The sequence below is a fragment of the Pomacea canaliculata genome, linkage group LG12, assembly GCF_003073045.1.
Source record: "Pomacea canaliculata isolate SZHN2017 linkage group LG12, ASM307304v1, whole genome shotgun sequence".
NCBI lineage: Eukaryota > Metazoa > Mollusca > Gastropoda > Architaenioglossa > Ampullariidae > Pomacea > Pomacea canaliculata.
This window is the reverse complement of record NC_037601.1, coordinates 8,574,186-8,598,109: the sequence shown is the minus strand read 5'-3', so window position 1 is coordinate 8,598,109 and position 23,924 is coordinate 8,574,186. Positions and strand designations below refer to the sequence as shown.

Genomic DNA, 23,924 nt, shown 5'->3' with positions numbered 1-23,924 from the left:
CCTGTCTTCAAGAAAGCATCTTCAATTTTACTGTTTTCCGCTGTCTGCGTCCAGCAACGGGGCGTCACATGGACTGCTTTTTCTCCCAAAGATCTGCAGCCATGCGCATCTCTGAAATGTGGCCTGCGTTAATGCCGCTGTCAGTACAGCACACCGTTGATGGGGCAGCAGCAATCTTACCGGAAGCTGCAATGATGTGATGTAGGAGGACTGCGCATAGGAAGCTCGTCATTGCGTCAGTTTATTATCTTCATCAGAGAGGAAAGACAGTGTGTAAGCGGAGGAACAGAGGTAGTGAGAAAAGACAGTCAATAAGCAGCCTAAAAGGCAGTGTGCAGGCAGTCAAAATGGCAGTTCATAGGTTAAAGGGCGTCACACGCAGCAGAAAACAACAGTGTCAAGGCAAGACATAATCAGTGTCGATGCGTGCTCTTAATTTTTTTTTTGTAACGCATGCGTGTACCTCTGCCACATTTCTGTTTACACGAAGGTCGTAAATTTATTACCCAACGCTAGAAAAGAGATTTTTATCGGGGGTATGGGGTTCAGGAAAAGTTTTTTTTTACATTTTTATATTAAAAAAAAAAAAACACGAATCTTTCTCCTTTTTTTCCTTCCTCTGTTTCGAAATATTAGTTTTCTTCTTTATGGTTTCTCATCTGTCATCCAGTCGCGATACAACATATAACCAGTCTGTAAACAATCCCACGGTGCATTTCTCAACGCAAGCAACAGCAAAAGAAACTTACAATTTAAAAAAAAGGAAGAAACAGTTGTCTACAGTCCTGGAAATGTTTATGCTGACAAAAAACAAACAAGCAAAAAAATCAATAAAATAAAGGCAGCACTGCAAGCCATGATCAGGTATAGTCACGTGGTTTGATACCTTTACGCTCGCACTCAGCCAGCACAAAGTTTTTTTTTCTCTTTCCCCTTTAATATTTCTACTACTTCTTTTTGTCTTTTCTTTTTTCTTCTTAAAATATACCTCACATCTGTCCTCCAAATTTGTTTGATGACAGTTTCAACAAAGTTTTTTAATTTATCCATCGAAATGTCATCAAATGTTTATGTTGAAACCTTTCTGACATTTAGTAAAATCATTAAGTATTTCAGATGTAACGTTTCTGTTCTGTTAGTAATGAGTTCTTTTTCCCAGGGGGACATTGATCAGGAAAAATAAACTCTCTTCCCCAAAGTGAGCCTAATTATAAAGAAACCATTTAAGCGCTGTACTGTGATATTAAGCTTACCGGGAGTGCCCGTACTGTTGATAAAACAAATTTAAGCTACATCGAGGCTGACAGGTGGAAGAGATTAATTACAGTATTTAATAAATTGGGAAAGGGCTCTTAGTAAAAGATACAACACAGCTACCCGTGAAGATAAACAACCTCGCTCACATCAAACGGGACCACATCCGATGAAACAGCAGCTCGCACAACTAGCTGCAGCTGTTTGTCTAGTCACGTGAGCACCTGTTGAGTTTCGCTGTCTAACCCGTGCCTATCAGTATTCCAGGCCTAGGAGACAAAGTTCGCTCACAGCTGTCTCCACACACAGATTATTCAGATTTTTTATGCAGAATCCATTTGTTGAAGGGTCGATATTTCTCGAACACGCAATTCCTGTGGGGAAATAAATCATACCCTCCGAACTAGAATGGACATTAATTACTATAGAAGATGAAGAAAACAGTAAGCACCATTCAAAAGAAATTATAACGGCTGAGACACTAAGCCAAAAACAAAAAGCCAGCTGACATCAGTATTAACAGATACACACAATGAAGGTTTTTGTGACAGAGGGCACTAGAATTCTTACAAACTAAGGTAATGAGCTTTTGTGACTAACAGAAGCAGCGAAAAAAATCCTTCCCCGTGCCATGCGGAACGTGGAGTCCACGCCCCTGGTAGAACCTATTTCTGTCGAGGGGTTTTACACTTACAGGTGTACACAGGCCCTGGACCGGCCACCGTCTGCTTGACGGTCAAGCGCACGAACTACCGAGGGCAGGGAGCCTCCCCAAGAGACCGACCGACGTCGATAACAAGCCTCGAAGTCATTCACAGGTTGGCGGTTTGTACGGGAAGAAGGGGGTAAGGGGTGAGCGCGAGCGCGTGCGTTGGTATGCGGCGTGTGCGCGTGCCCCAGCACCGTGATGCCTGCGTGCGGATGACTGACGCGCTTCAACAGCCGTGGCGGCAGGGCCGCGCTTGCTGCACGGCACTCTACTGCACCACAGCGGCTAGGAGGTCTACCCGCAGTAGCAGCCTGGTCCGCACACTGCTGTATAAAAGGCAAATATTCTCACAGCGCCTGCACAAGGTGGCTCGCCAATTAATCGCTGCTTTAGCTCGGCGATGAACCATAAAGACAATTAAGAATCTAATAACCGTAATCCAGTGTGCACACAAGAACGGGTGCGACGTAGATGTGATTCTACTTATTTTTTCTGCCCAAACTATTCGTGATGTGTCGCATATGTGACAGGATGCGACAATGTTAAGCTAATTTAAAAAAAAAAACGTTTTAAAAGTTTGTTCATGATCAAGAGAAAACACCTGTCAATGATCACAGACCTGCAAAGCTGGAGAAAGATGACCTTTTTGTGAACAAGGCAGATATGTTCTAACATATGGAAATATTATTAGCAGTTTGATTGAATTGGTTACTTGGATCTTCCTTAATGCCCTTAAGCCTTTTGTGAAACTTTTATTCTCTTTACATTGGGATCTCGAGAAGACATTCCAATCGAAAAGGATAAACAGAAATTTCTCAGTTACAGGGAAATGCAAAATGCAGCGGTGATTGAGAAACTCCTGGTGGAAACAAAGGTTCAAAGGATAGATCGCGGAAATTTTTGAGAGTGAAGTAAGTGTCACTTTAATTTATTACTGAACAATAACTTGTCATCAAATTATGTGTACCACTAAATACTTGATATTTTGTATTTAATAGTTTGCAACTGAATGTATTTGATAGAAGAGGCTTTACATGTATGGGTCGTTTACAGGGCAATATTATAAGAGAAAAGCGTGGATTATGTCGTACACATTGTGTTGCACATATTCACAGCTATTTCTCTGTTGTACGACTCGTTTTCCAACAAATTTTTGGAACATTCCAAAAGGAATGTTTTCGCCTGTTTGAAATGATATATCCATACTGACACAAACTAAACAACTAAAACACATGGTGCGTTTCATTTCTCAAGCATTCTGCTCATTGCTGAAGTCCGCGATTGGACTGGATGCTACGGATCCGAGATGGCCACCTGGCTTTTTCCTTTAACAAAGGAAAGAGAAAATACCTACAGATAGTAAAGCAGCTTGAAAAGAAGAAGAATGCATTCTGTTAATCGTGAGGCGCTATCTAAACCTACATTTTTCACTAGCAGCTACAAGATTTATCAACATCTGATGAGTTCCTACGTTTTGAAAGACAGCATTTATTCCTGTGATAATCTACATGTCACATTAAACTTTTTAACAGTTTAGCATTTAGCTTAGCTTTCCGAGTCAGCGAATAGTTTAGTTTTCTAATTTAGATTTTCATTAAGTGTTCTCTTGACCAGTCTAATCACAAGAAGTGCATCGAAAACCGAAGACGATGAGAAGCCTTCACCTCTCCTAATCGATGCAGGGTGAGGTGTCAAGGAAGGGTCCAGACTAATGTCTTAGGACAAGATGTTGCGCTGCCTGTAACTCTTTTCCCCCTGTACAACCTAGGCACGACTCCCCCACCCTTAGTCAGATCCTCAGTGTACCAAATGTTTGGTAGTTAGTGTGCATATTGTCTTGAAGGTAAGTCACTAGCCTCTAGTGCAAGTCAACGAAGTGTACAAGTCTGGTCTGAATAGTCGACTTGCCACTTGAGAATGGTGGTTTCACTAGGATATCAGCCAACGGCGGTTATGCCGATAAAATTAGGCTTTATGTCAAACACAGTCTGAGACTTCCCTCCAGCCCAGGTGTTTCTAGAAGCACCATTTTCGTATCACCACCAATCAAAAGCAGTTGCGAGTGTGCAGTTCTTGAATTCGTTTCCTACTTTATCTGTTGCATAAAGTGCGGGTTGTTGGGGGTACCCTGTAAAACCGAGACAGTGTACTGGTAGCTGAACAAAGGGTGAAGACATATTTGGACTTTGGTAGGAAACAAAATCACCGATCTGTTTCTTCATCAGGACTGCGCTGCCGGCGTATTTAAAGAATGTTTCGATGACCTAAACTAAGACCTCCCATTTGTCAAATGGCCACACGATGCCAAAGTCGTTCATGCCATGCATCGTCAAAAGCCTGCCTCGGTCCATGGAACATGCATTTCCGGCGATTTTTGGTCATAAATCTGCAGCAGACGATCTGCTCGACCCTGCTGCATTCTGGGTTAATTTCGTACAAAACACTTCGTATTCCTCTTAAAATCAACAAGTTATCACATTTTCATGGATTTGTGTGAGAAACGGATTGCATTTAACTTATATCACTAGGTTTCTATATAATGTTTTTTAAAACTTTGACATTTCTGGTCTATTAGGTTTGATCGTGACGATGAGGCTCGTACTTGGAAATCCCCATTATCTAAAATTCGTAGCGGTTTAAAGGACACATTTGATTTACGACTTACTGTACTATAGTTAAAAATATTTATAAATGTAACATCTTCTAGTTGAAATGGTGCCAGTGTGCGTACAATTAATAACACAGTGACTAGCACACGGTACAAATTCTCACAGAAATGTTTTTGTAGAACTATGGACACCCTCAACTGTTCCGCTAGCAGTTCCTCGGCAGTGAAGTTGCGGTGGTTTCGGTTTACCTTAAGCATAATGTTGGGTGGATGACTAGGTTTATAGTTCTATAGAGTTCGCGCTGTTTGCTGTTGCATTTCTGTGGAAAGGATATGACAGGCGATTGCGTCCATTCCTTAAGCTAGTCTTTGCTCTCCCAAAGAAAGCTTTACAATAACTTAATTGACTTTAAAATGGCATTTGGCAGTTTGGCACAAGGGACTGTGGCATTTGACGCGGAAATTCAACATCAAAGAGGCTCAAACCTATCGAACCGCTTTACAAAAGCTCAAGGAGCGTACTTAACAACAAGGGAGACTTCTTTCTGGCAACAACGGGTGTTCGCCGGTGATGACTCCTGTCGCTTGTGTTGCTTAACATCTTTCTGGAGAATATCATACGAGAGTCTCTAACAGCACACCTCCATTTTCATCAGTGTTAGTGCTTTTGCAAGCTGAACTTCGAAAACGACATTGACCTGATGGCGGGCAGCAGCAGAGAGTTGCAAGACCTCACAGTCTGTCGGACAAAGCCAGTATGTACAAGATGGAAAACAAGACCTCACAAACAGGGTTTAGAGGGAGAGGGAATTGGTGTTTTACATCGATCCAGCAACTAAGGATACATCACAAGGCAGACGACATATACAGAGAAAGAACAGTGTTCTCGAGACGAGAGCTGAACCAGGACAGCCAACCTTTACTGTATTGGTGACAGGCGCTAACCTTTCCGCCACCGGACCGCCTCACAGTCTGTCGGACAGCGCCCGTAAGTACAAGACGGAGTAAAAGACAAATGATTTTGTACAAAGTGCGACCACCATCCTCGTGAGATATCAGGAAACCCTTCTCGCAAAAGTGAAACGGCGCAAGTTGGTCTGGTTCAGCGATGTCGCCCTGCAGGGCACTATATCTAAAATCATTCTCCAGAGCACCGTGGAAAGAGGATGCAGCAAAGATAGACAGAGGAAGAACCGAATGGCAGATGTAAAGGAGAGGACTGGTCGCTTCATGCAGGACCTGCTTAACACCGCGTGACTGCCACCAAAATGGCGCGTTTATCAGCTGCTGCCTACCTGTGGTAATTGGCACTGGCGGCTCAGCTCACCTGGCACACCAGCTTATCCGGTGGTTAACTAGTAACAGTCATGCTGCAAGTCATGGTTGGTGGCGATAATGATGATTGAAGATGGATGATGATGATTGATGGAGGGATCTAGAGAGGGATTGATGATGATGATTGATGGATGATTGAATGATTTATGATTTATTAAATGATTGATCGGATGATAACGATTGATTGATGATGATTGATGACACCACGACGAGGTATTTTGATTAATCAAGGACTTTAAAAAAAAACTGACAGAAAAATTCCTACGTTGAATCCTCTCTCTCTATATACAAATCAATCCTACTGAGATATAAACTGGATGTTTATTTCCAACAGGCTTCTTTACCGCTATTTTTCGTAGCCTGATGGGTTACTAGTCATGACGAAGAAGCAGCCAAGTAATATTTCACTATCGCATCAATAACACAGTCTTTCACACTGCTGTGCGTGCAGGCAGTCTGGAACTTTTTTAAACTGCACTTTAAACACTAAGCAAGCCGTATCGCCCCTTTCTGCCACCGCGTAAAATGAGACAGTGACAGAACAATCGGTAATCTTTGACAGATCGCTAGTGAATAACTGTTAGGAAGTACATCTGATCTGCCTTCTACTGACACTTCCCTGTCCTTTCTACGAGACGAATCACCTTTTAAGCCTTTTGTTCTTTTTCATAAAGTTGCTTAGGATTTGCTGCCCTTAACACCTCCATGGAATAACTCCACCAGTTCGTCTTTCGTTCCTGCTACACTACTGGTCCTTGCATATACAGAAGAACAGGTTCCCACTAGGCAAGGTAAATCATGTGATTTAGTCCTCGTATTTGACCCAACCCACCCATACATTATACTTAGCTTTACCTTTGTTCTCCTGTTGCAGACTGAAGAGGCTGTGTAAAAAAAATGGATGATTGAGGCCTTATGCCATCTAAGTTCATCCTAATTTATCTCAAAGGATTTGTTTGTTTGTGTTTTATGCCGTACCAGCAACTATGGCTATATCACGGCAAAAAGTAGCTGTAACTTTAAAGGTTAGGGATAAATTTTCCCAAGTCATTTAAACATGATATTTTTTTTAAAGCCAATGAAAGCAGAGTGACTAAAAGGAAACTGACAAACTATGTGAGACTGAGCCACACACGCACACACACCGGCATGGAGTTTGTCGCATAAAAATGCCATTTCTCCGTTTATCTCTGTGTCTATCACTGATGGCCAATACAATCTCACATAAATCTTGTTTGTTTTGTAAATGTTACTGCTATCTCTTATCACTTTAAACATCAGTTTGAACCGCTGATCTTAAGATCACTGGCATTCAGCCTCACCATGTATTAGAGAATAAAAAGATAAAAACTTGAACAGTAAATTTTACTGCCATCTCTTATCACTTTAAATATCAGTTTGAACCGTTGATGTTAAAAAGCCTGGCATTCAGCCTCACTATGTATTAGGTAGAGAACATGGAGATAAAAACAATTTCTCGCGTATATGCCATAGACATAAATGCAAATGCCTTACCAACCCCGAAACATAATCCAGTTTAACATCAGACTCTAAAAATAGTTTTTCTTATTTATTTTTCTTAAAGGCGCACTATTCTTGCGATCGTTTTCACACACTAAGAAAGCCGATATTCTGTTCATGCCCTACAGTAACTAACACCAGGATATTACCTCAAAGTTAACACCACTGGACATAAGGACTGTCTGTTGCCACCTGTCTGCACTGTTATCAACAAAACACCGATCTCTCCATTGAGTATGCTTTGAAGACTATTGTTTACCTGCGGTACTTCTTACATATTTAGGTGGAGGTGTTTTGTATCAACTAATCTGTGTGACGGAAGGAAGAGAGTATGAGAGAGAGTGTGTGCGTGCGCGCGCGCTTGTACACGCCCCTTGTCGTCAACCACTGACAACTACTGTCAGCAACCCGATGCCTGTTATTCTTAAATTTCATTTATTCTCATATGAAAGCCACAAGCTACTGGAAAGTTATTTGGCTTTCAAACTGAGAGAAATTAGTACTGAATGGCTATATGTGCTCAGCTGCTTGCGCAATTGTAAAGCAAAAAATGTAGGGTCTGCAGCCTCCTTGCTCTTTGTTTGCATCAATAATAGCCCTACCCTGCCATTTCCAAATTCTTCTTGGTGGTTTTTGTCTTACACTCCTCTTTTCCCTATTATCACAACGTCCAAAACTAATTACGAGTGTGATAACAAATCTTGCACCATTTCCCACTCAGTATCAGTTTCCTTCATTTGGGAATCTCTGCAAAGGACAATGCAGTTAACGAAATGTAAACTAAAAACCACTTGCCCAAACATTAGTCAGTTCTGTTCATCCACACTGACTGGACACTTCGATGCTGGCACAACACACGTAGAACTCAATGACCAAGCAGTGTTTTGCACTTCATTTCCGATTAAGAAAAAGAAATAGTCATAGAAGTCATAGAAAAAATAAACACCGCTCCACTTTTATTTATTTGTTTGTTTTGGCGCATAGGAACGTGGTCTCAACGTCCATATTACGCAATATATGTCTGGTTCTGCAGAGAAGTGACGGTGCTCTGAAACGGGTAGGAGCAACAGGAAGAAATCGATGAAATAACCTGGAAATTGTGAAAAGGCCACTGTTGCTACCCGTGATGTGCGCACTTTATGCCAGCCAGGCGGATGTGGAGGTGAGAGTACATTTAACCAACTTATCGGCCACCCTTCTAAGCAAGCCGGGGAGAAAAAAAAAATTGAAGACACGGACGCTTCCATTTGACGGCTCCACAATCAAGCTGTGTCACCGAATGTGCAAACTATCACCGGAAGGATATCCAGTACTTCAACCAGTGTGTGGTTAGTCCCCTTACTCTAGCCCTCCGTCAGCCACCAAACATGTGGCTAGCCCCTCCATCAGCACAAATCTCCATAAATATATAACAAAGATATTGCTCGAAAAGAACTTCTTTTATCTTTTTTTCGCATGCTGATGAAGTGTTCATAAATTCTGGGTGTCGCACATGAAAACGGCTGACAGACACGTGACTAAAGCGGTCATCGATCGTGCTCATGCTGGCTTAGGTAAGTTCAAAGGAAGAGTTATTGTTTGTGCCACAAGGTTTATATAGGCCTTAACCGTCAATACTCCACGACTATTCCTAATCTGGCCATGACCATCGGCAAGGTTTTCAATGAGAATAATTATGTCCTTCAAAGAAAGGTTCACTCGCTTCACTCCTTAAGGTGTAGAATATCTTGATATCTATTTTATCACCTTTTAGCAAGTGACTATATTTGTATGTCCAACAAAGTATCTGTTGCGTTAGTTTAATGTTTACCTGAATAAGTTTTTACTTTATTTAGAAATATACAAGCTATAAAACAGTCAATCCTCTGTATAATCTGCGAGATAAGACGAGGGCAAATAATATTAACAAACAGACGAAACAATGAAGACAAGTGAGCTGTCAAAGCAGACTATCTGTTTAGTAAAGAGGTCGAATGACGATCAATCTTCGGGTTAGAAAATAACAAAATTTGAAAATAAGAAACCAGGTGTCTTGATAAGGTTCTAATAGGATGCCCACCTCGAAAAAAAACACCACAAGAAAATGAGTGTTTTTAAACTCGATATTAAAGATACTTCATTCTCCAAGGGTGGTAAAGATATGCTGCAGCTTACACCATACGCGGATGTTTTGCTGGTGGCGGTGATGCTTGTATGTTTTCACTGACTTTCATACCCACGATGTTTATACTGGGGTCTAGCTGTTTGCACACAGGTCGTTCATCTGAAATGCTGTTACGAAATGTCGACCGCATATCGTTGAGATTGCTGTCAGCACTAAGCTCGCATAGCATCGCTTGCACCTACAACTTTCGTTTTTAAGTTTTTACCGTTGAGAAGGCAGAGAGCTAATTTTTTCTCCTACCTTTTTTTTTTTTAATTTGCAGTTGCGACAATTTATAACACAGCAGCCCATCTCTTTATGTTCGTTTGTCTTGGTAAAGGCAACTGAGTGGTTTACAAACTGAATCCCACTTCCATTTTCACCGTCGACGAGTGCATACTGCGCATGCGCTGAATAATTGACAAAATGCCTTTATCCACAGGGTAAACTTAAGTGGATTTTCCGTAGGCACTAATCTCCTAGGCAAGGATGTGCCACTTGGCTGGACACTATTGTGCAGAGCAGGCTGCACCACTTCATTCGATATCAACCTGAAAAGCAGGTCGTGCCACTTGCCTGGCCACCCAACCGTAGAGCAGGTCGGTCCACTTGTCTTTCAGCAATGTTTAGAATGCAAAGTTCGCAACAGAGACAAATGTACCTGATGGCTTTTAACAAAAGAAACCCGTTTCCTTGCGTCTCTGTTTTTAACTTTAAACTGGTCTAATGTAAAATGTTCTTTCTCTTCACTTGCGTTGCACAATGACGAGCTGTCTCTTCCCCTCTCCGTCCTTCTTATCCCAAGCTCATCTTTCATTCCTCGTGTCCTGGCAGTATTCCTCTCATCTCCATAATTACAACATGCTATCGCCTATCTCCATTTCTCATGCGGGCTCTCTCTCCATTCCCTGCCATTGTTTTTATTCATTCTGAAAGATGAGTGCTCAAAAAGTATATTGGATGGTGTGGAATTTGTTACTACAAATGGGCGGTACTGTGGCTCAGTGTAAAACACTAAAGAACATGACAATGATGATAGTAGAATGTTTACAATCCTCAATCCGGCAGACTTCGCTTTTCTCTGGCTGACAACAGCTTTATCAAGTTGCTGAGAGCAAAAATCAACAAAAATCAATCACATTTCTTCAAGCACACTTCTCTATTCTGATTAATGTAAAAGAATTAATCTACTTCATGTAAAATATCCCAACGGGCGTTGATATATTCTTTTAATCTTCTTATGTCGCGTACCATCAAAGATATAGGAGGACATTTCACAATGTGAAGCTGAGCGTTTTCTAACGACATTAAGCAGATGTTAATATGGAAAATAATGAGCAATATGCTAATCTCACGTTTTGTTCTATAAACAAATTACCTCTTCAAAGGAAGTAGTTTTACACTTCAGTACGTATTCCATCAAAGGTTGTATTCTGGGTTTTTGTTTATGATAAACTAGGTACGTTTTGAGGTCTTTCATTATTGAAGAATGACATAAGTAGCTAAGCTCTCCTGGTGATCTTCGTTTTTCTCACAAACTCTTCTCCTGAACCCGCCTTACCCTTCCCCATAAAATCATTCAGCTGCTCAGGCGTTTCCTTGCTGAGAATGTGCGTTCAATCTCCCCCAGATCGCATCCTTCATAATAAAAGTGTGTTGTTCTTCTCTCCTCTTCGGTTCTTGCCCTTGATGCCTTGAGCAGGTCTGGTGGAATACGAAGAACGGAGTTCTTGAACTGACACCACGGCGGACCGCCAGACAGCATTACGGAGTTAAAGGTTAAAGATTACTCTTGCCTGTGCTCTTTGGTGCGAATGATCGAATGACTTTTTCACGGGTTTTGTTTTCTTTTTCTTTTTTTGCGTTTATATTTATCAAATGTTTAAGCACGGGCTTGCATAGACCGTGTTTGTCTCGCTTGTTCGTCCTCTTCTTAGATGTACATTTGTTTTAAAAGCTATTTATACACCGTGCCTGTAGACAATAACAAAGATCACATCTCGTTGTTAATATTAGCAGTTAAAAACATTATAGCTACCGATCAGTTTCGATAATTATATATCGGCGTTCAGCATTAATGACCCATTGTAGCTGCTATCAGTGATCAAGCGAGCGCAGTGTTAAAAAGTGAGTCTCCTAGTGTTGTCTCTCAAGGCTTTCAGTCCAGTCAGTGAATCGGGAATCTTGCAAACAATCACAATGCTTTGTGTGCTGTGTTTGCATGGGAGGAGGTAAGGAGAGATTAGGAAGAATGTAAGAGCTAAACGGCACAAAAGATTGTGTACCCACCGAGGTCGGTAAACGTAGCCTTTTAATGGCCCTTTGTACCTGTCTGAGATTTTCCCGGACCTTTAAGCAAACACTTTGAAGTCTGTGCCCGATGCCTCCGGAAACGGTTTGCACCGGCACGCTTGAGGGATTTTTTTCAGTTTCAACAACATATCGTGTTCAGTGTATGTGTCAATTGCAGCTTACGCAATCTAAAGAAGCATCAACCGAACAGCGTGTGGCACCAAGTCTCACAGCCTCTACAAGAGACTGTGTTAGCTTGTTCCGCCTCAATCGGACAAACTACCCGGCAGAAAAAGAAGTGAGACAAATGGCCGCAATGTCTTCCTCGTTTAGTCGTCGAGGCCGGCAGGCAATTACCGAATCAATTTTTGTCAGACCCGAATGCGAAAATAATTTTGCACACGTAGGTGACTCGGAGCCGTTTTTGTGATTGGTGTGACTGTCGAACGACCATGCCAGGCCCTCAACAGGGACAGTCTCTGCTTTTCCCTGAAATAGATCGTCAGCATCCTCGACTGGTAGTGACCTACGAAATGCTGCAGACTGTGGTCGAATGGCAACTTCCTATTTTCTCCCTGCTGCTGTTAGGAAGGGCATCAATCAGCACAACATTTGCTTGGCAAATGGTAAAGAGTCTAATTGGTTGTCATCTAGGGGCAGTGACAGTTGGCACGGAGAAGGTAGGGGGTTCACTCACAAGTTTGGGCGAGCCTCATAACGGCGATCTCCTCGCAAATCGAGCGTGCTAACCAGAACCAGCAGAACCTCTCCTTCGGATTTATTTCCCTTGGCCGCAGATGAAGTAGATTACTCCTCTCTCGATGTCTACAGTCATTGAATGTCCTCTCTGGCGTTAGTGATCTGTCTGCGACACAGTAACCTTTGGATTAACAGCCGATCTCTGAGATCTTCAACTGCTTCCAATTCCAACCATGCAACACTTCCAGCCCTCTGTTTCATAACTACCCCCGCTGCTGGATACAGCCTCAGTAGAGTGTCCAACCATGGATTATAACAAGATCGTAGTTTCAAATTATGCTGGAGGTTATGTTTAACGAGTTTGAAGTGACTCTCTTTACCACAGGCTCCGGGCCAGTCAATCTCCCATCTCTTGGGTGACAGTGTATGGGTGACATGTGAAGTACTGTTAAGACATATTGACAGCCCAACTTTCACACACTGTACAACAGACTATACATCCTACAGCGTGTTCAAATTAAAGTGTATTTCCCAATTTGCTTTCCTCGGCGGAAATGAAACTGACGACCCTTTACCAAACGGGGATTTGTCAAGACAGCCTTTTACGATAATCACAGCCATGCATCGGCCCCATCTGACCTTATGCTGGTGATTTATTTCAAAAGTTGCTCCTGCTGCCACTCAATCTGTACATTTACTTCCGGCGTTTCTCGAAGGTTCTCTTTTTTTTAACTTCTTTATTTCTCTCTCTCTCTCTGACCTCTTTTCCTGTTAATCAGTTTGTGCTGTGTAGACCTATACTACAGGGTGCAGTCTCGATTTCTGCAGTAAGCTAAACCGTCGCAGAACTAAACTAAGGAATTTTAAAGTATTATAACTGTTTCAGCACGCAGTAGGCAGGTGGGCGCCACATTACCAACCGTTGAATGACACTCATTTGTTCTAAGTCACATCATTTACTTTGCGAAATATGCCAGTAAGTGTTAAGACAGCAAAATGTTCTTAACCTTCAGACCATTTTTATAATCATCTAATTAAGTGGTTTTTAAGTCGCCACCCGCTATAGCCCAAAAAATGTTAGCTGCACATTTATAACTGAAGTTATGATCCAACTCACCGTTTTCTTGCCTCTTAATAGGTGCACCTCATCACAACGGCACTTGGGGAAAAGTTTTTGCAACAATTTCTTGATGGCGAAGCGGTCGATAGTGTTGCCAAACGTGTGTCTGCGAAGTTCTCCCAGGTCATGACCCTGCAATCAGCGACCATTTATAGTTCGTCAAGTAGCGTCAAGTACCTATGTGCATAGGTAGAAAATGAGGCAGACAAATCATAAAGTAAATGACAGTTTGATAATGGAGAAATACAGTACTCAAAGCAAGTTTTGGTCAGCAATGGTGATGGTAAAAGTCATGCTGGTTGTAACATTCACACAAAGTCCTGTGATTCTAGATTATGGCTCCATTGCTCTGTCCTTCCACAAATGGAATCTTACTGCAAATGACTCTTGTGTGCTTAGATACATAGCGCAGTCACGTGTGCAAGCGTGACACTCATTAAATAAGCCAAAATCATATCATTGCCCTTCGTAAAGTAAATCACATTCAGATAAAATTCTTCATTAGAACTGAAAACAATATCTGCAGAAATACATCCCTTGGTTACTTATTGTGACCAGGTTTCTATCGGGTAGAGATGGGTAAATCACCTAAGTAAGCTCCGAATCACATAAAGAAAATGTGTCTTAAGGATCTGATAACCAAAACTATTTGTCTCGGGTGTCTGCAAAGGTAAAAGAGCGAAGTTCATATCGCGTGAGACATTTTGTTAACAAATCTGACATGAAATCTAACATTTCGTCATCGAATATAATGGACATACCTTTCCGATCATCAAAATATCACTTTATTGTTAAAGGTCACGATATTAATTATCTACATTTGTACATTACTACGTACTTGTTCTACTGTCGGTCGACAAGACCTCCGAAACGCCAACGAAAGAGAGGAGGGAGCTAAAATCCTTAACAATTTTTTAACTGTGGGACTACCTTTAAAAAAAATAACAATTCTAACTGGGTCCTCTAAAGCCCTCGTATTTTATGGATGGAGCAACTCTGCTAGGCGGACTGAGAGGACGAAAATTGAAAAAGGTGTTGGGGGCGGGGAGGAAAGGGGTTGAGGAGAGGCTATAAAACGATCTGGCATCATTGGAACTCCAGCAACACATTCACAAATTTATGCAGTTTGGTCACATCGCTGGTGCAATATTTTCAGCATTGTTTGCATCATAATCTGATCATCACGCATTCGCTTATATAATAAAAGGGACAGCTGATGATCGCAGGAAAATATGAAAGGACATAACAGGCCAGTCTTCCATCTGCATGTCATGATGTCAATACTAAACACCACGACCAGTATCATGAGTGACCTTTTACAGATGAGCTGCTCTTTGTAAAGGGTGCATTCCTGCTTGTTTCTGGAAAAAAAGTACTTGAAGAGCAGATGCCACTGGTATGTTAAATATAGTAGGACAGACTTTGAGATGACACATTTTTACTTTGCCATGAAAGTTCACGCCTTGCGTCAGCCATTAGACATCATGAGATAAACACCATAAATGCGGAAAATGTCAAAGCAAAAACAAACTGCAGAGTATGATTCTCCCCCAACCCAAGTTTAGATATCTTTTATAATTTTATTTCTTAATCTAAAAATGTACGGACTTCATAAGTACATCCAATCTTGTCTTCGATATCTGTTCAATCCATTTTAACAACGGTTCTTTCTGAACGTTTCGCAACGCGCTCTGCTCTGTACATCACCTCGTTGCCTCGTGAGTCTCGTCCTTCCCTTTGCCGTATACGAGGGCACGCCTTGCTATCACGTGATACGCGCACAGTGAAATGTCAAATATAAATGTTAGGATGACTACCCGGTATCTTGTGATCTCTCGTGGCGCCGGAGTATGCCGTGTCGTAATCCTGAAAAAAATGGCTTGCATGATCGTTTGGGTCTCTATTTTGATTCCTCCTTTTGAGCAAAACCATGCTCACAAATAAGAGGTCAAGTGAGGACTCACTGCATGTCTAGGCGGACGGAGGCGATAGGAATCACTCATGCAATCGACTACAGGCTAGTTTGCAAGTCTCTAGCTATCATCTTCCATTTCTTCCTCTGTGTGTGCGTTGGACTGTTTTCACGGGCATCCATCCCATTCATAAGCGATGGCGAAAGCGCCCGAAGGGTACCGCTGGCTCAACGGCGTTCCCCCTAAGACAAGGTGAACCACTTATGTTCATTGTCTCTATTTGGCATTAAGATACCAGAGTCTACCTGTTGTAGAACTCTTTATTACGAGAATGACCAACTGTAATCCTACCACGAAAAAATAACCTGTAATTTTGTTTCAGTTCATTTCATCAGCCGCAGACTAAACTAAAACCCAAGTTATATATATTTTTTTTAATTTTTAGTTTAGATTCTATTTGACTGTGATTGTTGTTTTTCCAACAACTGAAATTCAACACAGCAGATTTAATCGTCCTTTTAAGAGCACCGGGAGTTATTTATGGCTCATTTTTACCAGCTTGTCTGTTATCATGGTTGAAGCTCGTAGGGAATCTCTTTTGAGAAGACAGTCTAAGGATAAAGAACGAAAGAAAAGCAAAATCTTTCAAGACTGCAGCAAAGGTCTTACTTTCTTGGTTTCAGATGTTTGGTCATCTTGTAGCTACCTGTATGTGTCATTTTAATGTAACATCTAAAATTATCAGGGGCTGTTTATAACTGGAATTTCAAGATACTTAAAATGTCATCAGCCCGAAAGGGGGCGGGGAGAATCCGTGTTTTACGCCGAGCCAGCAGCTAAGGCTATATCACGGCAAGACACCCAGACCTGTAAACAGATGTCACATGCAGAGAAAGAGCATAGTGCCCGAGACAAGATCTGAATCCAGGACAGCCAACCCTCACTTTATTGATGACAGGCGCTAACCGGTGCGCCACCAGACCGTCCAGTTTGAACGGGAGATTAGGAAGCAGACATGTATCCCTGGGTGCCATCTTCCGTATTTAATGTCCTAAGACGTACTTCAATACAATGCTACCCGATTAAGAATAAAAAATTTTCATGCATGTTTTTCCGTATTTTCGAGACTTTGCCATATTAAACATGGAAAAATTGTATTTGAGCATCTCAGCTAGGCTTTTCTCGGCGGCTGTATGCTTTTGAGACTCCTTATGACGAAGAATTTCATTTGACTGGCATGCGAGATGTCGACTAACACTGACACCACGTGCTAAATAAGTGGTTGTACTCAAACTGAGATGTATCTAAAGTCAGCTGTGTGTGATTTCAGATAGGTCTACTTTGGTGTATTACTGCAAGAGGCCACGTCAGTACTTGGGAACAAAGGTTTCTTGGCAACTCTCTTAAGTTGCATTGTTGCAATGCAGACGTGCAAACTGTATATTGGAAATGACAGAAAGCTAAACATAGTGGACAGAAAACAAAACGGAGGCATTTAATAAAGCGGAATTAATCCAAATAAAATCGCTGTGACAAAAATTAAGTAGTGCTACTAGTTCAGAAGGCGTAAGTGTATTTCCAGATTTTTTTTTTTTCATATAAAATATAGACTGTGAGCATCTCTGGTAGGAATAAATGTTATGCATTATGTCTGTCAGTGTCAACACGTTGGAGAGAACAGAAAAGAAAGAAAGCGAAATTACTAAGTATTGATGGTTGGTAATACACCCGTTAACTTAAATCTTGAAAGAAGGTGTTCTGTTGACAGTCTATTTCCATGAAACCGACTGGTGTTCAAGAGCATAAACAGACAGTAAGAAGGTATTAAAGATACCGAGAAAGTAAGAACGATAAAAAAAGTAGTAAAAGTATTTAAAAAAAAAATCATACACTCTTTACATTTTTTATTAGTCATAACACCAACAATTCTGTGGACTTAACATTGACTACAGGTAACATTTTAACCTTCGAACTCAATTTACGTTTACATAAGGCACGTGTTCAATTTGTCAAGAAAAGAAATTCACAGAAAACTAAAACTGACAGTTTCAGGTTGCTTCTAGTTGATCGTGCCTGTCGCTCTGAGATGACACGGTGAGCGCGATTTGACAATGAAATCATCAGCGGAGCAGAAACACATTAAGACAGGCAGAAACCAGAACTAATGGACACCCAATTCGGAACCAAACGAGCGGTGTACATAAACCTTCGAACCATTAATAATGTAGCTTTGAGAGTTAAAACAGACCGACAGGTGTAAAGAGAGAATCGCGATGAGAATTGAAACGTTTCAAAAAGAATTTAACATGTGCTGGTCGTGCGCGGAGCGTGTGTAGACATGAATATACGACCACGACCACGACCACGACCACGTGGAGTCATTCAGCCAAGAAGGACCTACCAACGGTTAACATTACAATTTTGGAAACTAATTAACTGATGGCGAGTTAATGACATTATACAGTATACCGTAGCTAATCCTGTCGGTCGATATCGTGACTTCGTCCCTTCTACCCAACGGTAGCTGACTTCTAACGGCGCACGGCAATACACACGACAGTGGTGTGGGTCCTGTTGTCATGCGGGCTGCAATACTGACTCATGAGTTCCCTCAGACTGTAGTAGCACACCTAAATAGATAAAACTAACAGTTCTCAAACATACAGTTCATAAGATAAACTCCAAAACCTTCGGATCGCTATATGTTACAGAAAGAATTCACAACAAAAGGAAACAACAATGTTGTGTGGGAGCTTGTTTACAAGCTCATTGAATACTCTATCGCTTAGTATCCTCTACAGACCCTTCTGATGGGGCCCTTTAGATGTATATTTTAGCAGGCCAGCAAACGTAGAGGAAAAATTTGCATTTTAGTGGCATTTGTTCCCCTTTCAGCAAATAGCCAATACTTTTGAGATATAACCGTATTGAACGCGAAGCCGATAGATCCTTTTGTCTTAATTGGTTTTAAGCAAGAGGCGTGAGAAAATTTAATGATTGTGACAAACAAGGGCTCCTAATCAGGCTTTTTTTAACAGTTAAATAAAGATGCAAAATTAAAAGCTACTTTTTTAAGAGTGCTGGAAGCGAGGAAAAGTTTAAAACAACGATCACAAATAAGCTTAGTACAATGAAGCAGTCACAAAACAACAATAATACAGTTCAGTTATACAGCGCCATATCCCAGCCTTATCAGCAATGTCATGGCACTTAACAAATAATAGTACTAATAATCATCATCATCATTATCATCATCATGAAAAATTGAACAAAAAAAGACGAAAAGAAAGAAAATGGGATATAGCGCGGAGGAGTGTCATCAAACACTTTTGCCGCATTGTACAAGGTTCGTCTCGCTTTCGACGTCCTCAAAATATAAACTTTGCTGAGATGAAAATGGCGTCGTCGAAGAAAAGACTGTTAGTCAACCCATAAGCTGAAGCCTTAAAATGGAAATATCCTCATGAAATACAGTACAGTCCAGCACAGTCATAAGGGTAACAACAAGGTAAAACCATAGACTCCCCATTTAAAATTAACTCGTGAACGGAAAAATGAAAACAAATCCAAGGAAATCCTGAGCTAGTCCCCTGAAGACGGTAAAATAAAGGGGAATCACTCTAATAATTATAATAATTGATAAGTGCATATTAATAACGTTGTTAATAAGTCAACATATTTCTTCTAAAACAGCAAAATATCATTATTAATATCTTCAAACTCTTCCTAATACAAAGAATTTTTTTAAATTATTTTTCCAGAATACAATAAACGAAAGTCTGACGCACAAGAATGACGAGTCACGACCCCTGCAACTCAAGTAGCTCCGCCAACCAGAGTGATCAAATGGGACCCGAGGAGGCAGACGACTACAACAAGGCCCTGGCTGCGGCGGTGAAGCACTATGCCATGGACCTGGGCATCCCGCTGGTAGCCGCCCTGGGCTTGATCGGCAACTTCATGGCCCTGGTGGTTCTGACCAAGGAGAAGCTACACCGCTCTCTGTCCAAGATGGAGATCTCTGCCCACATCGGCCTCATCGCCCTGGCGGTATCGGACTTACTCTTTTGCCTGCTTGTGCTTCTCGTCACCACGCTGCCTCTCAAGAAGTACTACGAGGCTGGCGAATGGCTGTTGTACTACAACGTTGTCTCTGGCGGCCTCATCACCGTATTCATCATCTGCAGCACCTGGCTCATCGTCGTCATGGCCGCCGAGCGCTACGTGGCTGTGTGCCACCCACTCAAGGCGCGCAATCTCATCACTCTTCGGAGAACGCGAGCATATGTCATAACGCTTTTTGTCGTCTGCCCCCTGTGTACCATCCCAGTGTTCTTGGAGACAAGCATCGAAACCACGGAGTGCCCCGACGGCCGCACCTTGTACCACCTTGGCCGTGCCCCGAAGGACAGCGTGGCGCTCCGACGAGCGGTGTGGGCTTTCTGCTTCGATTTCCTGCCGTGCGTGGCGCTCGTCTATTTCAACACTTGTCTCATTTGGAAGATCCACAAGGCCAAACAGCTGCGAGAAAAGATGGCGCCACTCCAGTCCCGCGCCAGCTTCTCGTCCAGCTCTGTGAAATCGGGGACGAGGTGGTTTCGGTGGGAGTGCAACAAGAAAAAGAGCCCTACATCTCCCGGTGCCCAATCGGGCAAAAGAAAGGTCCTGGTATGCATGGACAAGAATGGGCGAAATGTTAAGGGTGTTCAAATGCACGACTTGCTGGATTCGTCCGGGTCGCACGAGCAGTCGCAGTCCAACGCCAACTCCGCCGATCCCGCGCGTGAGATGCAGCTACTGTGCAAAGAGAACGGTAACTGTCAGCTGGTCCCATCTTCGCCGCGTTATCAACTGAGTACGACTAACACCAGTAACAGCCGCCAGTCGCGCTCGTTCAAGTCTCGACGGAGGTTCTCCGACAACGCCCTCAACAGTGTCACCGCTACTCTAGTCGCTGTGGTGCTGACGTTTCTCATTCTTGTGTCACCGTGGGAACTGCTGAAATTTGGACTGCAACACTCTTCCATTGACCAGAACAAAATGGACATCGCCTTAAATCTTACTAACTTCATGCAGGTTCTCAATTTTTCCTTTAACTTTGTTCTGTACTGCCTCGTAAACAAGTCCTTTCGAAGAACTCTGCGTAGTATCTGTTGTTACCACTGCGAAGAATAACGGTGTGTTAGGGAGAGATAGACTGAAGGAACTACCGACGATAAAATGAAAGCAGAAAAAGACACTTTAAAAGCGTTGGAGACTTTCTAACCCCTTTCCTTGCTTCAGCTGTCTCAATATGCTAAAACATGGCTGTAAAAATGTCACTGCCATTACGCATTATAATCACCCGCCTTCCTCTTTACTGCTCAGTATATAGCCCATTAACCCCAGGTGGAATTGTCAACAATGCAGGAGGATAAATGAAAGATTAGGAGCATGATGATGTCTTCTCATTTATAGCAGCTTGAACATTAATGTCAGCTGTTGGAGACTGCGATAATATTCTAATGTTTGTTGGACTTCCTTCAGCGTCCATGCTTCTTTTTAATGAGACTATATAAAGGGACAAAAAGAGATGAGGACCTCAAAATGGAGGGAGTTCGCTAAATTTGGCAAATTTTTGACGTGTCCCAGAATGGAAAAAGACACCCAAGAGAACACTGCTATGCTGGTGGATGTTTATCTCCCCTCAACTTCATTCACGAAACTTCTCTGCGGATGTGACATAAGGTTGTGACACAGTTGGTTGATGACCCGACGCAGTTAGTCTCCGGTCAGTCGCAGCCTTCAGAAACTAAACATCAAGGGTCAAAGCAGAATTAGCATACTCGTTCTTGTGACTGCAAATGTGTGGTGAAGCACTCCGTTATATGATAAACATACAGCTAAGGATTGGCTTTGAGTCACGTGACAGTAATGCGGCTAGCCCCACGTGAGGACATGTCCACGTGACAAGACATGAATGAAAGATTTCTAGCGTCACCAAGTTGTGGACTAACACTGGCGCGGTACCTTCATTATGGCTTTAAGGCAATGTCAGAGAGACTGCACCCGTGTTACAAAACATTTTGCACAAAGCTAATATGCGAGGTTTTTATTATTATTATTATGATAACTTTGCGACAGCAAATTGTGTTTTCCTCCTCACTTTTTATTTCACTGCGGCTAAAAAAAAAAAAGAAAAAAAAAAAGAACATTCCATTCCCATCCCCAAATAATACGCGAAAAATAAAATCGGAATATATTTACACAAAATTTTAAGATATATGGCAGGCGGCAAGCAGGAGAAACAGAATTGCTTCAAAATCATAACACCGTAGTTTCAAGGCGACGTGGCATTGGATTCCTGCAAAAAACGAAATATTAAAAAATATACATATTACTGCTGAATTTTATCAGATTGGACACCCGGCTATTAGAAGTTGATAGCGGAGGAAAACAAATTGGATGTGGGGGTTCTGTAATTACACGGCGGCAATAAGTGACACGGCTGTCGACGTCGGAAACAGATATGAGGCGCTCAGGAATAATGAGGCCACAGATGTCGTGGCTTTGTGTACATGTGACTTGCGGGTGCTCTGGTACAAAGTGCATCAATGCATGGGTGAGTGAGTGTCCTAGGTGTAATTTAGCACGCTACACTGACCACACGCGTGTTTTGCTTCAGGTAGCTGCTCTTGCGTAATCTCAAGCAGCATCTGGCACAGAATACTAATAAAGGATTTTAACAGGACAAATACAGCAAAAGGTTTGACCAATTTTTTTTTCCAATTTAATATACCCGGCAGGTGAAAAATTTGCCAAGCGTGGTCAAACATTTCTCCCTACTTGTCCAAAGACTAGACATATCCACAGCAATATAACGACACTAGGAATTTCAGCTATAGCCAGCGCGGATTCTCATACTTCGTTCAATCTGTCACTCCCAAACAATGAGATTTTACAAAATTTATGTCACGAGCTCTGAACATAGCTATGAAAGACTGGTTTTGTAATTGGGCGATTTAAATTCACTCCTGAGTTTGCAGTAGTTCTCCTGTCTGCACGCTATCATTGCTATGGCAAAATTAAGTCAGCCTCTTTTTCTTTACCAACGGGGCGGGGTACGGGGTGTGGGCGGTTGAGGAAAAGAGGTGGGGAAACCCGCTAGGTCCTCTTTGCATTCCCTGTCAGATTCTCGCCGCCGAAAACTCTGGCTGGAATTCACTTCGCCATTTTCTTTTTGCACATCCAGACAAAAATGTTCTGATGTCGTGTTTGTTAGCTATTTTTCTTTTTTTTTCCCCCATTCCTCTAGAAGATATGTTGTATAAAATCCTTAATCTATAACACAGTTAACGATGATGAAGATGATAGCGTTGATGATGTTTATGAATACTTATATATAATTTCAAAACAAAAATATGAATGAGGAAAACATCTAAAGTACAGTTCCTAACTCGAGCGCCTAAATTACAGTCGCTTGTTTATATATCAATTTCATCTTGAAACACGAAAAAAAATGTTAATTTCTTCTCTGCTGTGCATTTTTATGTTTGTCAGCCAACACAACATACACAACGTAATTTGTTTTGATGGCGGTAAGTGCCCGAGCATAAACATCGGCGCATTTGCCAAAACAAATATGAAGCGGATGAATGCAGTCGACAACACGGCTGAAGAAGGGGCAACGAGTGGAAACACGTGGCACAGAATGGTGGTTGTTGTCACGCATGACTAGAGTAAACACATGCAACATGGTGAAACCGCGGTGACAACAGCAGAAATGATTACCATGATGAAGGACTGTGGCAAGTGTGACTAGGGACACCATAAAGCTGCTAAGAGACAGCTGGTGGTTGGGGACTAAGGTGTCGGAGACCGCACTTTTCTCCCAACCAACATTTTGTGATGTCAGTGCCCATCGCCTCTCCCTGGTTGCTGCAAGAACACTGACACCTGTGTAAGAGAACTCTACAGAAGTGCCTGTTGTATGGTACAAAACAGACCCCTCAAGATGACAGTACATACATCCTTCATCAATATTCTTTAAATTGTACCAGCTTTTAGCTCAACAACCCTATATCATGAACTTTCATAAAAGCTCATGGCATAGGGTTCTCGAGCTCAAAATGCCTTACAATCGCACCGGTGCAACCATGGACAGTCTGTACGTGAGTCTGTGGATGCAAGTATAAGGACCAGAGAGTACTGGAGTATTCCCTGCATTCCTCGCATGCCATGTGGCCGCTTCCTGTTTTCGCTCAAGCAAATTAAAAAAGTACGAGCCTGCAAAGCTGTAAATCACTGCTGCTTAATGAAATGGCTAATTGAGATAAACCGATGAGATAAAT

General features: G+C 42.0%; 2 protein-coding genes across 5 annotated transcripts in view; one reads left to right on the top strand and one right to left on the bottom strand.

The window, feature by feature from the left end:
* LOC112576955 (ATP-dependent DNA helicase Q4-like) overlaps positions 1 to 23,924 on the bottom strand; it is a 110,356-nt gene that overhangs the window by 62,443 nt on the left and 23,989 nt on the right. For all 4 annotated transcript variants that reach the window (XM_025259844.1, XM_025259845.1, XM_025259847.1 and 1 more), the window contains one exon: positions 13,679 to 13,813. In XM_025259844.1, the coding sequence (XP_025115629.1) occupies positions 13,679 to 13,813 (135 nt within the window). The remainder of the gene's footprint in view (positions 1 to 13,678; positions 13,814 to 23,924) is intronic.
* LOC112576956 lies at positions 2,000 to 21,839 on the top strand. Its single transcript, XM_025259848.1, has 2 exons — positions 2,000 to 2,874; positions 19,356 to 21,839. The coding sequence occupies exon 2, from the start codon at positions 19,387 to 19,389 to the stop codon at positions 20,767 to 20,769; it is 1,383 nt and encodes a 460-aa protein (XP_025115633.1). The 5' UTR covers positions 2,000 to 2,874; positions 19,356 to 19,386; the 3' UTR covers positions 20,770 to 21,839.